This window comes from Patiria miniata, unplaced genomic scaffold (genome assembly GCF_015706575.1).
Source record: "Patiria miniata isolate m_02_andy unplaced genomic scaffold, ASM1570657v1 HiC_scaffold_6, whole genome shotgun sequence".
NCBI lineage: Eukaryota > Metazoa > Echinodermata > Asteroidea > Valvatida > Asterinidae > Patiria > Patiria miniata.
Genome location: NW_024037073.1, coordinates 14936766 through 14952407, shown reverse-complemented (window position 1 = coordinate 14952407; position 15642 = coordinate 14936766). Strand labels below are relative to the sequence as shown.

The 15642-nt window shown below is 37.3% G+C and overlaps 1 protein-coding gene across 5 annotated transcripts in view; it reads right to left on the bottom strand.

Moving 5' to 3' along the window:
* The window catches only part of LOC119742399 (reticulon-1-A-like), a 33873-nt gene that overhangs the window by 15277 nt on the left and 2954 nt on the right, over window positions 1–15642 (bottom strand). For 2 of the 5 annotated variants that reach the window (XM_038218300.1, XM_038218302.1), the window contains one exon: window positions 2540–2548. The exons of 2 other annotated variants lie outside the window; for them this stretch is intronic. In XM_038218300.1, the coding sequence (XP_038074228.1) occupies window positions 2540–2548 (9 nt within the window). Of the gene's footprint in view, window positions 1–2539; window positions 2552–15642 lie in introns of all 5 variants that reach the window. One more of the 5 variants, XM_038218298.1, reaches the window with a different exon arrangement.

Here is a 15642-nt window from a genome sequence, read left to right as displayed (position 1 = left end):
GACATTTTGTATCATGTACATCACAGAAACGTTGGCAAACTTTAGATGAAAGCACATATAGACCATGTGACATTGGTTTACAAATTGGATGTTGTGGTCATGTGATGCCTTCTCCACTGCATGTGTATCACTTGAAATGTGATTGGTGTCAATAGTAGTGACATACACGTAAACTGTTGAATGTGGGCCAAATAACATGCAGAAAGATGCTTCAATGTTTGGATTGTCTGTTGGTTGCAAGCCGGTTGGCTATTGGCATCACAGGGCACATGGTGTATGCAAAGATGGGCCTACGGTACATGTAGTTGAGGCCAAAAAAAAAAGTCTCTGGTTTCTGGTATGCGCGCGCGTCGCCGTAGCCATGCGCGTCGGCAAAATGAAAAAGTTTTTTTTTCAATGAAAGATGATGTCTCAAAACCGCCAAACTCACTAGTTTGACTGGAATCCTGCTGCTGCACAATTTTAACGTGTTTTTAGATGGGGTTATGATCAAGAATAAGCTTTATGTGGCCTCTCTGGTCTCCCATAATATTTACACTAAATTTAGTCGGGCACCATTTAGATGTCATCAGCCGACATTTGAAGCAAAAAAAACAGGTAAAAAAAACAAAAGCAGCGTTGCCGCACCACTTTTTGGGCAAGCTCGATACCAGAAGCCGGAGACTTTGTTTTTTGGCCTAACTGCCTAAGCTGAAATGAAATTATTTTGTCTTGCTGTAAAGGTGTAGTGCTGCACTTTTGTCACACAGGTACCAAGTTGTAGAAACAGCACTGCCAATGCATAGAAGTTTTAACCCAATCATTCAAATTTGTATTCTGCTTGTCATTGATGCTCATAGTCATAATGACAGTAGCTTGCTCAGAATACTTTTTTCCCTATTGATTACAACCTAACTACTTTTAACCCCCCTTACTGCATGGAACCCTTGGCTAAGCCTCAGATGTTGTTCCACCCCTTTTGTGTTGAAAAGAGCATCTCATGTTGCATCCATTTCCAAAAATTGATAAAAATAACCAACAAATCAAACGCCGACAAAGCTAAGTGCAAAATAATCATTAGAACAAGGTTAAGTGTGCACAAGACAAGGGCGATAAGTTGGAAATTTGACCTACAGTAGCCAGTTTAAACTTATCTATCCTTTGGAATGTCATAGTATCATATCTCAACTCACTAACGAGGCTTACTAATAGGACTAGACTGGTCTGACCTCTACCTAATCACAAGATCAAAAGTCAAAATCCTTTCTGAGAAGCTGGCATCCAGTAGAGTACATGTAGAACACTTAAAATAATATGCACAATTAACCCTAAATCCCTAATGCATTTTTGGCAAGGAATTTTATACATGTGGAAGCCATCATAGAAGTATTATTTTATTTTCTATTCAGTATCAATAAATGCTTAACTGGTCTACTCCTGTCTATCCCAGCAGAAGACAAAGTGGCCCCTAAAAATGGCCAATATGCATAATCACTCAAACTCGTTTGGTCCATCTTGAATTTGTTTACCCTCACTTTGAAACACTCTGACTGCAACACTACAACACATTGAGTAATCCCCCCCCCCCTAAAAATCAGTTCGTCTTGATCTCCATCATTGTTTTTGTTCAGAAACAGCCTTTGCATAATTAATGGAATAAAATACTGAAAGAAAACATGAAGACTAAACAATTGTTATAGTGTCAGCAGCACCAATTTTACATCAACGTACAACAATGGCTCAGCTTGTGCAAAGTGTGAGGACATGATGCGACTGAGATACATTTTGTACTGTGGAAGACAGGCAGTGTACAAATCTGGCGGTTAGTTGCCTCATGCAGATTTAGTAATACAAAGAACTCTGATAGTGCAATAATTATTCACAAAATGTATACTGCAATGCAACTAACTAAAAAATAGTAGCACTTGTAGCAATAAAAATGTGATTTTCAGATGAGTTATGCCGGTAGTAAACACGCTTGAACCCACATGATCACAGAACATCAGGACTAGTGTGCCCATCACGTTTGATTTGTGTGTGTTGCTCTCTCTCATTTGGATGCAAATTGCAAACCTTTTATTTTGTGTTTGTAAAGATACACGAAACACAAAATAGGGAGTGTGGCCTCTGTTTATGCTCCCATAAGGAAGATTTTGAAGGTATGCTCTACAAGTTAGGAACAAGGTAATAAAAATGAGGCAAAGTATTTTCCAACTTTGTTAACTCAATTTGTTTAATAAATTTATTCAATATCAAGGTTTCTTTCTTTTTTCCCCTCCAAAATTCTCTGGCAATACAGAACATAAATAATAACTGCACTTTGGAATGCAATAATGATCCTATACACTGAATTTTTTAATCTTAAATTCACATGGTACATTAAACTTAAAAGAATTAAGAAGAAAAAAAAATGTTTAATTTTTTTTTAAAATCTACCATAACAAAGCATGTTGTTTAGTAGAGGAACATGTTAAGAACACTGCGCTATTAAGCAAAGTCAGTGAGTGAGACCTATATTAATACGAGTGCAAGAAAGGTAACAAACATGTTATGTACCAACCGGATAATCCTTCTTGGAATGAATGGGAGGCAGGCAGGCAGGCAGGAAAATGAAATGGGCAAATGGAGGGAAGAAAACGGGAGGAAAATGTAAATGAAGCAAAACCACAGAAAGGGTAGAAATGCATGCATGGATGGAAACTGATCAAATATGATTTGTAAACACATCATTTTGAATGGCAACACTAAAAAATAAAAAAAAAATAATGAAATACACGTTCAAGCAAAAACCACATCAGTATTCCACAAATTATGATCAACGTTTCAGAATGTCAAGTATTAAACTCCCACAACAAGGAAATTCAGAAATAAGGTCTGATTTAGCAATCCTAGAAGGACATGTTAGATATGTACAACTGTGCAAAACTGATGACACAGAGTAGCAAACCTTGAAAGAACACCAACAGATAAAACCTTAACACCCATTTTTCGGCGTAGAGGATTAGAACGAAATTTTCAATGTCGCAAACAGGCGATAATTAAGGCCAGTTCATACTAGGCGCGAAAGCAAGCGCAACGCGAATTTCTGACGTGAGGGCAAGTTTTTTATGCTGCAAATTCGCAAAAGTTGAACACATATGGACTCCTGCGAATTTCGCAGCGAATGCTTCGTGACGTCAAATTCAGTATGACCAAAAAAAGTAACTATGAAACGGACTTTACTCTTTCCTAGACCCTAATACATGGCTCTGCTTAACACAGAATTCTGTGCTTAATAATTACCAGTTTGTGCTTACAGCGCTGGCATATAAAAAAAAAAATTGTACTGACACTATCTCCAGTAAAGAATCCTAGTTATAGAATGTTAGGGCTGTTTGGGCTGTGCCCAACGTTTCAAATATCTGAATATTTGACCATCCACTGAATATCCCAATAGCAAAATTGAGAATACGATGAAAAATGTCTGGGATGTAATATTAATCATATAAGTTGAGTGGTTTTATTGTAAATGTCATATATTTGTGGACAGCCACTTTACGTGCTCTCCCATGAGGAATATCAGCTCTATTTGCATCTTCAAGACTGTCAATATCAGCTAGTCGACTATCTCAAAAACATATCGATACATACAATGTACATGACATTCATAAAAGGTTGTACCTCCATGTTAATGTTCAATCTAATCCAAGTTCCAATAATCAAAAACAAAGTATTTGAAAATGCACAGCACTAGCATACATGTACACGTAAATGTGCATGTACATGCGTGCCACAAACCAAAATGCACTGCTTACTTGTGAAATAACTATTAACAACAGTTACATGAAGCAAAGACTGTTTGCTTACTGTAACCAGAAACTAGAAATTGGGCTCAGTAACATGTACTTTCAGAGGAAGCATCCAAAATCCCCTTTAGTAAAACAACACAGATGTACATGTACATGTACTACCAGCAACTATTTTCACACAAACCAAATCTTCAAAATCATTCCTCACATAATTATGTCCTGTCTAGGTACATGTACTCGTACACATGTAGACATGGTAAAACTCAAGGCTAAAGAGCTGTAGTATGATTGATTTTGAAAGATATGGTATGGATATGTTTAATCTTTGACCTTAGGATGCCTGGTACTCTCAGATTACATGCACATCTACATGTACATCACGTATGTTTCAGCCCCATAGACTGTGTGTGCATTTAGTTCGTCTTCCCACGCATGCGCAATGGTTTCCTCCGCGTCGTCAGCTTGCAATCAGCGGTAGCAGACGACGCACTGAACGATTGTCTGGTTTTCATGTCTTAAAATGTATCCTTCTCAAACGTACTTAAAAGATGATTCAAACCAAAAATTATCAGTAGACCAAGTGAACAAAGATATAAATTGTCTCTACAGTGTGGTAACGGCGCTAAAAACCTTTTCAAATATAAAAAAAACCAATAATTATGGACAAAAAACCTACAAAATGAAAAGGAAAAACATCGTTCGCTTTTGAGTTTGGTTTACACATTTGGACATTCCAGGGGCTGTGTACAGGTACGTGCACAATAACGTTACATTCAACGAAAAAACGTATAACGTGAGACCTTACTTTTCTCATTGAAACGGTTTCCGACTTAAATGATATTTATACATCGCACTTTCCGTGGCATCCTTTACCATTTTTCAGTGAAGACAAGTTTACAATTACTCGGCAAAACTGAAAAATTATCCCCTAAACTGTCGCCTGTTTTAAATTTGTGACCCAATACTTTTGTACTACACGACACGGAAAAACAAATAAAAATGCATCAAATAGTCTCTGTTTTTTTGCGCTAAGGTTTGCAAAAGTGACTTTGATTGCCTTAAATTCCTGTCCACGTGGAAAGAAAAATTTCGAGCGTGATACTTCAGTGGGTCAAACTGCGTCTGCAGGCATCCATGTTTGCTGATTATCAGTATTTCATATTTTGAGTGCGCATGCGCGCAAACTAAATGAGCGGCTGAAACATACGTGACATGACTGTGCTCATCTAATGCCCAAAACTGTACATATTCAAAGTACAGCGGGTAAAAATTAGAATCTGACATCTATCGTATAGGATACTCTCATACTATTAATTAAATCTGTTAAAACAAAAATGGAAGTGCTCGGTCAAATTCTACACTGTAAATGCATTCTTAGTGAAAGAATTTGACATACTGCAACATGTACATTATGAAGTTCATTTTGTGCAAATAATTTCTGTGTATACCGGTACGTACCTAATCATGTACATAAGGCCGAGTAAAAGAAATTAATTTCTCATCCAGGCATTTTCTTTTTTTTTTAAAGGCGGCGGCAGACGTCCCCCCCCCCCCCCAAGATGGCCGATGGATTCTTCCATTTTGATACAAATTGTGTCCAAAGGAGCCGTAACCCTTTCAACATAGGTATAATTTGCTGGAAACCAAAAAAAAAGGACTACATGTATGTTGACAATATAAAAATTAAAAAAAGGAGGCGGGCAGGAAAGAGGAAGCGGGCGGGACGGGAAACTGGTTAATTTTTGTCTTGGCCTAAAAATAGAAATACCTCAACATTTGACGCAAATATTGTACATGTACAATGATATCATGTACATGTACGTTTGCCACCATACATACTGCACATTGTTTTGACATGCAACAATTATGACATTTTCCGTGATACACAAGGGCAGTTTCACGGGAAAGGTTGCAAAATGAAAAGTAGGAAATCGATGCTTTATTTCATAGGAAGACTTTGTTGGAATTTGCTGGTTTTTGTCTCACAAGGACCGTCATGTTGTAGCAGTCTCCAGAAAAAAATTCGCAGCTCTACGCATTACGGTTTTCAAATTATAAGCTCACATGGGTGCTAAAGCACAAGATTTGGAGTCTCATTCACATTTTCTAGAAACTGCAACTGATGAGAATTAAAAATAAATGCCATGGGAACCATCCAGACTTGCAAGGACATTGAAGTATGTCCCAAAAATATGTACACCAAATTTCATTAGGATTGGCCAACTCGTTCTTTTGTAATGCCGTTTTGAGTGAGACATTGATGTGTTTGTTAAATGTTTTTTGAAAATGTCCTTTCCTGAACATGGTATTTTTTTCCAGATTTAAAAGAAAGAATACACAACTTATTGCCTGTCAAAATGATGCTACACACTCCAGTAATCAAGTATAAAAAGATGGGAATTTGATAATCACAAGTAAATTTGATACAGCAGCAGTCGCATATGCCATGCAAATGTTTGTTAAAAATGTCCTTTCCTGAACATGGCCCCCCTTTTTTTACAGGAAGTCAGAGATAAAACTTTTTTGACATAAACATGTACCTAGGGGTGTACTTACTAGATTTAGCAGACTACATAAAGAATCAGACTCGAACCTTGCTTGTTGTCATGACATTGTCGTTAAACTGCATTGTCCTTTCCTGAACATGTAGTTTAACAGAGTACTTGGCAAAACCATTGTTGCAGAAATTTGATGAAGTTTATGCTTATATTGTCTGTAAAGTTTATGTTCTAAAATTAAAACCAACTAAATGGCAAGAAAGTGTTAACGTTTTGTTCTTACAGGTCATTTACTCACTCATGATTACACACACAATGAGTAAACATGTGCATATACATTTATCTTTACAAATCACACTTAAATCCAATATTTGTCAGGAATTGGCTAATTTACAGTTTCAAACCATCCCTTCCACAAAATACGCACATTAGTTTGAGTAAATGTAATCAAAATTTACTGTTTTAGTCTAGTTTCTGTGTATTTAAGTGTTCAGGAAAGGACACTTTTTGTTAACAAGTTTAACAACATCTGTTATACATTGTACCGCACTGTTTTAACAATTCTTTCTGTGTGCAGCCATTTCATTAGTTTAATTGCTATGAAAAATGGAAACAAAATGATCATGCACAACTTGTATGTTGATCCTTGTTAAAATGTGTGTCCTTTCCTGAACATGTTTGAAACATTTAACAAGGAACAAGTACAGATACACATGAACCTTCCTCCGTGCATACATGTACTGTACGTGTGTACAAATTCTTAAAACTGTTTTGGGCTTGATGTGCCTATTCCTTAGATCCCATTTTGTAAAAAGCACACATGCTGACTGAATTTTTTTTACACTGGATAGTACAGTTTAATTATCTAGGCATTTCTTTGTGGGGCATGTACATGTATACGGGTATCAGTGTCTCAATACAAAGTTATGTTTTCACCAGCAGTAATTATAATCATTTGAATGGACATTACTTCAGACTAACTTTATTGTCATTCAGGAAATGCACGGTGCGGTATGCTAAGCATTGTTAAATAGTTTGTCCTTTCCTGAACGTAAATTTAGTTAGGTGGAGCAATAACAAGGTACAAACTGATCTGCCTCACACATGTATAGCCTCCCAACTCTAGTTTTATGGTTATATTTCTTGTAATGTTGCTTCATAAGATCAAACTTGACTGAATGTAGTAATTGTTAAAATTGTTGTCCTTTCCTGAACATAGTAAACCCTTTTCATAGCAATGATAAAGACCATGGTAACTCTGTAACGCAGCACACTATATACACAATTTTTTTGCCAATTGTTCTACCATGTACACAGCCTTTAGACAAAAGTGCAAATAATCAGCAGGCTGCATGGTTTTCTGTAAATCAGAAATGAAAGTTTGTGTTTCAAGGAAAAGAGAGCTATAAAATTGAATTTTCCGTCAGTTTATGAAAAAACATGGTATTTTTCGTAGCCTAGAGTGCATTAATATTCAAGTCATGACTACTATGATGACTATCAATCCTTTTAAAGTAACTCTAAGCATGTTTGAGATGTGGAATTAGCAGTTTATGATACCTACCTTTATTTGACAAATTTTATGGTCTGCAAAGTGTAAAGTGCCTTAAAATTGAAACGAAAAAATGTTTAAGCCTTGACTTTAACATTTTCTAGTACCTTTATGTATGTACTTTCAACAAATAAACATGTTGTATCCATACAACAAGTTTCATTTTTGATCCCCCGTGAGACTTTTTTGCAACCTTTCCCGTGAAACTGCCCACAAACAAACCAACCAGCCAATTGCTCTGTGTGTAGTTACGGTACCAATGCGCCATACAGCACACTAGTCATTTTAATAATGCATCACAGCCTTGCCAGCTATCACCATGCTCATTATGTTTGTGGGGGGGGGGGGGGGTTTGCTAATGCCGTAGTCTAGGTCAGCGCAGAGAGTCATGCGGCAAGACCGTGCCCATCGACGACATCATTATCATCACGGTAAGAAATGCAGGGCTGGGCCCGGACACGGACTCTGCCATCACTGCGCACACTGCCTGCATACCGAGTGTGTATCTGTTGGTGCCCTACATGTACATGTACCTGCTTATGTACAGTACATGAGGAACACGGACATGTACAGTACGTGAGCTCTGCAGCCTTTACAATTTCAGTGCCATGGCAAGGGTACTGCACTGTTTACGTTCTCACCTATTCTGCTAATAGTATTACCATGGAGGAAGGAATAGTATTGCATACACATCATAGTATTGCATGTGCTACATGTAATTGCATACACATACACGCTTAATCCCTGGGATTAAGAACATTTCACAAACACAAGTTTATTTTCCAGATTTTTTTTTCCGAATAAACCAAGGATTTCAACATTTCAAGACATATGTATAATTTCAGAGACAGGTAATTGAACCTAATTATCGCTTTCTGGGTTGTAAACATGTTCACGATTTCAACATTTTGGATACTAGTGTGAGAAATACAAATGGGATAGGCTCTTTTTTTTTGGCAAGGTTCATTCTATAAATCTGGACTCCACTTATTTCGGTCCCTGTTACATCTGACATCAGTTATTTTATAATTCTGATACACTCCTAAACGCAGTCACCTCCATGAGTGATTATGAATAGCAAACTACCTACCCAAGAAATAATAAAGAATTTCAAGTCATTTTTAATGATACTTGAAATGAATCTCAAATTACAAAGTATCAAGGTGACAGGGACAGGAAAATGTCACATTTTGGACCCTGAATTTGTCACACGAGTATGAATGGTACGGCATAAATACAAATTTCTTGTGATGAGCCAGAACAAAACATTGTTTTTATCAAAATAAATAATAATTTCTAATGATCTTTGATGACGGAAACCTCCATCAATGTTACGAAAACTCGGTAAAATGTCTGATATTCAAGGGCAGCAGGTGGATGCTTATACTGCGACGTTGCCATAGATACAGCACCATCCTTCATCTGTATTCAAACACACCCCTCTCCGCACCTCTACAATCCTCTACATCATTATTCATGCCAGAAGAGACCAAAAAAAATTCATCAGCGTTGGAGTGTGTCTTGTCATTTCCCTAACCGGGCTGATTTCCCTTGGACAATCCCGTCAGAATCAATACTGATTATGTTCCTGAGTCTACTCTATTCCCTGCAGTCTTACAGGCCGGAATCTCGCAAAGAACACAAGGGATTTATAATCAGCATCCACATTCTGATTTCATTCCATCTGTGAAATCCTAATAACTAACACCCTGTGCCCTAGAAGGGTTTTTAAGAGGAAAATGAACATTTGCGTATCTCTGAAAGTATGGTTTTCGCCTGTTGCTGCCAAACCGTGAAAGATACATTTGATATTTATTGAGTTGATATTAGAATACAATCGTAGACTGTTATCCTTAGTAATGCCAACCAGCACAATTTAAAATGTCACTCAAATGTTATTTGAGATGTACACGCACTGTATGCTCCCACAATGATCAACTTAGGTCAGTGACTTACAATTTTTTTTTCTCCTTCTTTCTTAGCTTGGCAAATAAATTTGGATCAGTGATGCAGAAAATATTTGCGACAATGGAAAAATATCTGAAAATTGGATTTACATGTCACTGGTAAAAAATAGACTTGGGGAAAAAAAAGGAATATGTGATGCGATCAAGCTACATGAGTCGTTTGTAGACCCTGGTCAATTTTTTTTTTTTAAGATTTGAAAAGAGCACAATCTCAGCATTACTGCTGAAAACCGTATGTTGATACCATCTTAAGTTTAAAAATTATGGAAGTCGGAACACCAAGAGATGTCATGAACTGATGTGATGAAGTGGTCCTATTTTGGCCTGTATCTCCAAATAAAAACTCCCGACAAACGACTCATTTAGCTTGATCCCATCACATATGTGACTCTTTTTAGCAAGTCATACATGTATTGTGTTGCTTTACAGTACACTTGAAGTAATGTAACGTAAACATGGGCATGAGTAAATTTGAAAGAGAATCTAAGACAAAGATTATTTTCTTAGAGGAGTCAAGCACAAACAGGATCCAAACCAAAATCCAATTTGATTGATGACGGCCAGAAGATGACCGCTGGCCTGAGTCACCATACATGCCATACAGAGAGGTAGTCAGAGCGTGTCACCATTCCCACCCACGTCTATAGATGTGCTTTCTCATCCGAGAATAAAACAAGTAAATTAGCATAACAAGAGTAACTCATCAATGTGATTATCATAAATTTACCGCCAAACAAGGTACACAAAGTATGCATGCCATTCATTCATAATACAGCAAATTGATACCTCCCCCCATTTTTTTTTTTAAATGTACTGTCCGTGCTACTTTTTTAGTAATTTTCATCCGGCAAAAAAAGATTGTGTTTTTATTTACTTTTGAATAAGACCAACTGAATAAAAATCAGCCCATGTTTAATTATGAAAATTTGTTTTTAACCAATTTTGAATTATTTGCGGCCTGTCATTAATTCAGTTTTCACAGGGTAGACTGGTTCTGGGCCCCCCATTTAGAATCAATAATGTGGTGACTGGGACCAAGACTACTCGCAGGGTGGATCTGTTTGTCCTGAAATGCAACACACACGATGAATGCCTTTTTCAGAGGTTTATAGATGCCCCGAATAAAAGAAAGGACAAAATTCCTCAGGACGAAAAAAATTGTAGATCTTTTAATCTTGTGAATCAGAAAGATTCACTGTTTATATATATTTGTAAGAATATAAACCACATGTTAGTATAAAAAAATAAAAAAATTGTACAGCTGATATTCCAAAACAGTAAGTCTGATTGAATTTGAAATTTTGAATCAATCATTCGCTTTGCTTCAACTGAATAAATCCACAAACAAATTTATCCATTTGTTTCTGGTGCATCTGCAATCACAAAGCACTGTGTACACTTATACATGTCCAAACGCTGTCAACATCCGTGGAATTATTGATTTCTCCTCTCTTGAAACATTCATCATATTGCACACTCTGACTGGATTACATATCACATTCCTTTAACATGTCAACACTCTCAGTGCCAGTTGACACGTTCTACCGCCGGCTGGAATCTGCCCGGTAAAATTTAATCACCACTTCTTTTTTTTTTAAAGGAATATGGTAACCCTGTAGCAACAACAAACACAACGGGATTGTTGTTTTTATTTCAATAAATAAAGCACCATACTGAAAGCCTAAGGCATAGAGTGGTATTTCACATGCTTTGTAGAAAGGACATAGCGTTAAGAGATAAATTGATGGAGGTCTATGAACTACACAAATTTACATTTTGTATTTGATTTGGTTTTGTCTGGGGAACATTCAATCTGATTGAGAACTGCATGTTTTCAAATACAAACCAAGAAATTTACATTTTATATTTGATATGATTTTATCTTGGGAATGTTCTATTATATGTGATACTGATAGTTCTCTGGGTTTTATAGTGAGGAAAGCCATACTCAGTAGCACATGTACATGTAGACCACATGAGTTACATGTACAAAATACACTGAGGTACTTTTGCTTTTTGAGAGTTTATACAGGTTTCCATCCAGCATTAATAAACAACAAATTTTAATTGTGTTAAATAAATTTTGTATTTTGAAATTGGTTTTTCGTATGTGTGGGTACAGGTGAACATAAAGAGTTGGCTGACTATGGAGTAATTTGACAGATGATTGAATTCTTGCAAATAAAAAGATGTGAGGCACTCTTTGTTTGCAGGACAAACATTTACATGCTGGATATAATTCTATGAAATGACTTTTGAGAATTCAGAAACAATTTTCACTACTTGAACAACACGCAAAAACACCCATTCAACACGAAAATGCTGTGAGGATTTGATTTAAGTGACTTCTATAAACATTCAGAGACAAGTGTGACCAATAATTCAAAAGTCTTCAGGTTTTTTTCTCACTCCTTGTAGACTGCAAACCTTTAGGCAAAAATAATTTTGTTTTGTTTTTAAGCTTGTCTTGTGCTCAAATGCAACTTTAAATCAATGTGTATGTGCATCCATACCCAAGCAGTCATTGTCTTTCATAAATGGATGTAAGAGAAGGGATAGAACCGGACGCGTGTACAGTAGACCTGACTTCCTACAGGGAAACTCTTGAGATATCCTTTACTGATGATTCATAGGCTACATGTACATGAATGTATATGATTCTGAGGTTTTTGTACATGTACTTCGGCATTGTGATGAAACATGTACACGTGTACATGCACGCAAAATATTGTGTTTAATAATGCCTTTCTTATAAAGTGCATAATTATATCCACAATTATTGGAGCTCAAGGCACTATTATCCCTGCTCATTGGGCCAATGAAACATTCCAAAGACCATCTCAGTTTCCTGGGGAGTATACAGCTCGATGCTACCATTTCGGCGCAAAGCAGCTAAAATCTGTCACACTAGCCATCTCTACCCTCACGGGTACCCATTTACTCCCGGGTGGGGAGTAGCAATGAGCGACAAAGTGTCTCGCCCAAGGGCACATGTACATGTACCACATCCCCAGGCTGGACTCGAACCCACAGCCTGCAGAATGTGTACCCGCAGACCATGAGTTCAATGCTCCAGACCACGAGGCCATTTTGTATTTGTAGCAAACCGACTGTATACCCTCATTTACCTTTACGATGGTATGCAATGCATTTCACACATCCGGTGTACATGTATCAGGTGTGATTTGATTATCGTACAAGTATGCATGCAGGCAAGTTAAATGTAAAACTTCTAAAGAGAAAAGATACTCCTCCTTGCTTAATTTTTTTTAAATAATCCATGTACATGTACGGTACAGACTCATGTACGTATTCAGATGACTCACGTTTATAGACTGCACAATACAACAGACTTGAGTTTTAACCACAAAAAAAAAATCAATGCTGCATCATTGGATTTGTTCTCCTTTTTTTCATGTACATGTACATGTATACATGTGCAATGCATTGATTAATAATTGGATGCAGGACTAAGACCAAAAATCCACGTGTCTGTTTTTGATGTTTGTATTACGTTGTGGGTTTACTGGTCAGTTGCGTGTCCGTGATGCGTACTCTGAAAATCCATGCGTATGCATTTCACTGCACACTTGACGGACGTAAAAGCTCAAATACAGAGCACGCAGCAGATAAGCGAGTAGAAAATCGGGCTCTAATTAAATTTAGATTAGCTTGGCAAAGTATACATTGCACCATAAATAAACATTTAACAAGATTTAACTTTGCAATAAAGTACACACGGTATATGAATATTCAATGTTATATTAATTTAAGAGAATTTGAAAATCTAAATCTAGGCAGGCCCTAGTTTGCTTCAATAAGATTCACATACAAACTACTTCCTTTTTAGGCCAACCATTAATATTATCCAACCACTTAATTTCTTTCAGTTGCACATAAAAAAAAAACCCTAAGTGCGTATTGTATGCATCAATATGTTTCAATCGCTACATACATTTTTTGTACCTAAATTCCAATGGATAGCACAGTACTAATAGCACAATGCGCAATACAGATGCATGGATGTATGCGTGCTGCTTTTCCAACAACTGAATTTTACACATAACTCAGTGCACACTATGCATAAAGCATGACAGCCACGTGAATTTTTCAGCTTTAGACTTTACACTGAACATTCGATGGATTGAAAGAAGTGTCACAGTTTCTTTCCAAGACTTTTGCATGGACCCTGTCATTCTGAGATGTCACAGTATTTTTGCATTTTCACGATTCCAACACGCACACATGTACATGTATGATATCAAACCTGGATCATGCCCCAGTGTGAATGTGGCAGCCATTAGCTTGTTGCTGTTTGTGACCCCATTCAGGATACTGAAGAAGGTACTACATGTGTTTTGCTCGCAAAGCTGCGATAAATTAAGCCATGACTCACACTACGGCATACATTTAAGATTGACAAGTAACCTAGATACATGTACATGTATTCGTGTGAAATAACATAGTACTGCTCCGCATGCAGGGCGCTTTCTATGCAGACATTTTGCAGACAAGTAAATATGCATTATGCAATAAGGCATACAACTGGAAATTTAGAAAAAAGGAGGAAACTCCAAACCACGCAAGACTTTGTACAGTATTTTTCAATTTGTAATGACATTACTGAGAGTGAGAAGTAAAAAAAGAGAAATCAGTGGATCCAAGGAAAAGTTGCATGCCTGTCTTATGTATTGTATGACATACATTGTACTAGTATGAGTCAGATAGAGGCCCATGTTTACTTTCGAGAGAAAACATGCCCACACTTCTGGGGCACTTACATGTACCTGTATGTATACAAGAATTCCATAAATTCAATGGAATATTTGTACACAAATAAACTCTTTCTACGATTGTTTGATTGTTTCAACAATGATTGTTCAAACATGTTCTTAAGGCCTTTTCATACTAATCTGCATGTTGGACCGCATCCAACAAGGAGATTTCGTGAACCCGTTTCACACTAGCAAGAAACCAACACGGGTCAAGCGCTCTACACAGGTAAAGTCCAGCCCTGGTCCATGTTACCCGTGTAGAGTGCTGGACCTGTGCAGAAACAGTGTTGAATTCTTGCTAGTGTGAACGGGGTTAAAGTTCCCGACATCTCTGTGTTGGACCCGGGTCCAACACAGATATTGAAGACAGTGTTAAAGGCACTGTCACACTGTCTTTAATACAAGCTTTTGCAAACTGTTATGCCTTTGGGCATTTTTTTTTTTTATGGAATCAACATATTCTTATGGCCTTGATGAAGGAACTAAGTCTTGTGAGTGCTTTGTTGTCAACTCAAAGGACAATTTGCATCAGAATGGTTCACCTGTTCACCTGAACAGATAAAGTGATCCTAGTATATCAAGTCCCTTGTGCTGTGCCACCAGACTGCTCAGTGTATCCTGGTCTGCTAACATGAACGTGACATGAATGAATGTCTCCATGCATCATGGGGACATGATGGAAAATGTAATCGACTTCGTGCACAAGTACCCCCTGAGCAGTTACAACTAGGGAGAGTTATTCATACGCACTGCTGATTACGCATGAGGCTCACGCGAAGACGCTATGGTTTTGCGCACATTCAAAATGAAGGTAGTGGACGTTCGCGCCATTATCACGTGAACAAGTATATCTGGTGTGTCCCGTCCACTAAGCTGTCAAAAGTGGCAAAAAAGCGCTGTCTACTGTTTGTGTACGGAGTCCATACCCTCAGGCTCACTCAACAGTGATTTAAAACTTTTCACCACTAGAGGGCCACAAAACACACAGACCCAATGATGCAAATATTGTTAACAATGAAAACAATGAAAATATGAATGTCAACTCAAAAGTTTCATCCATATTAACCCCCACTCGTAAACCCT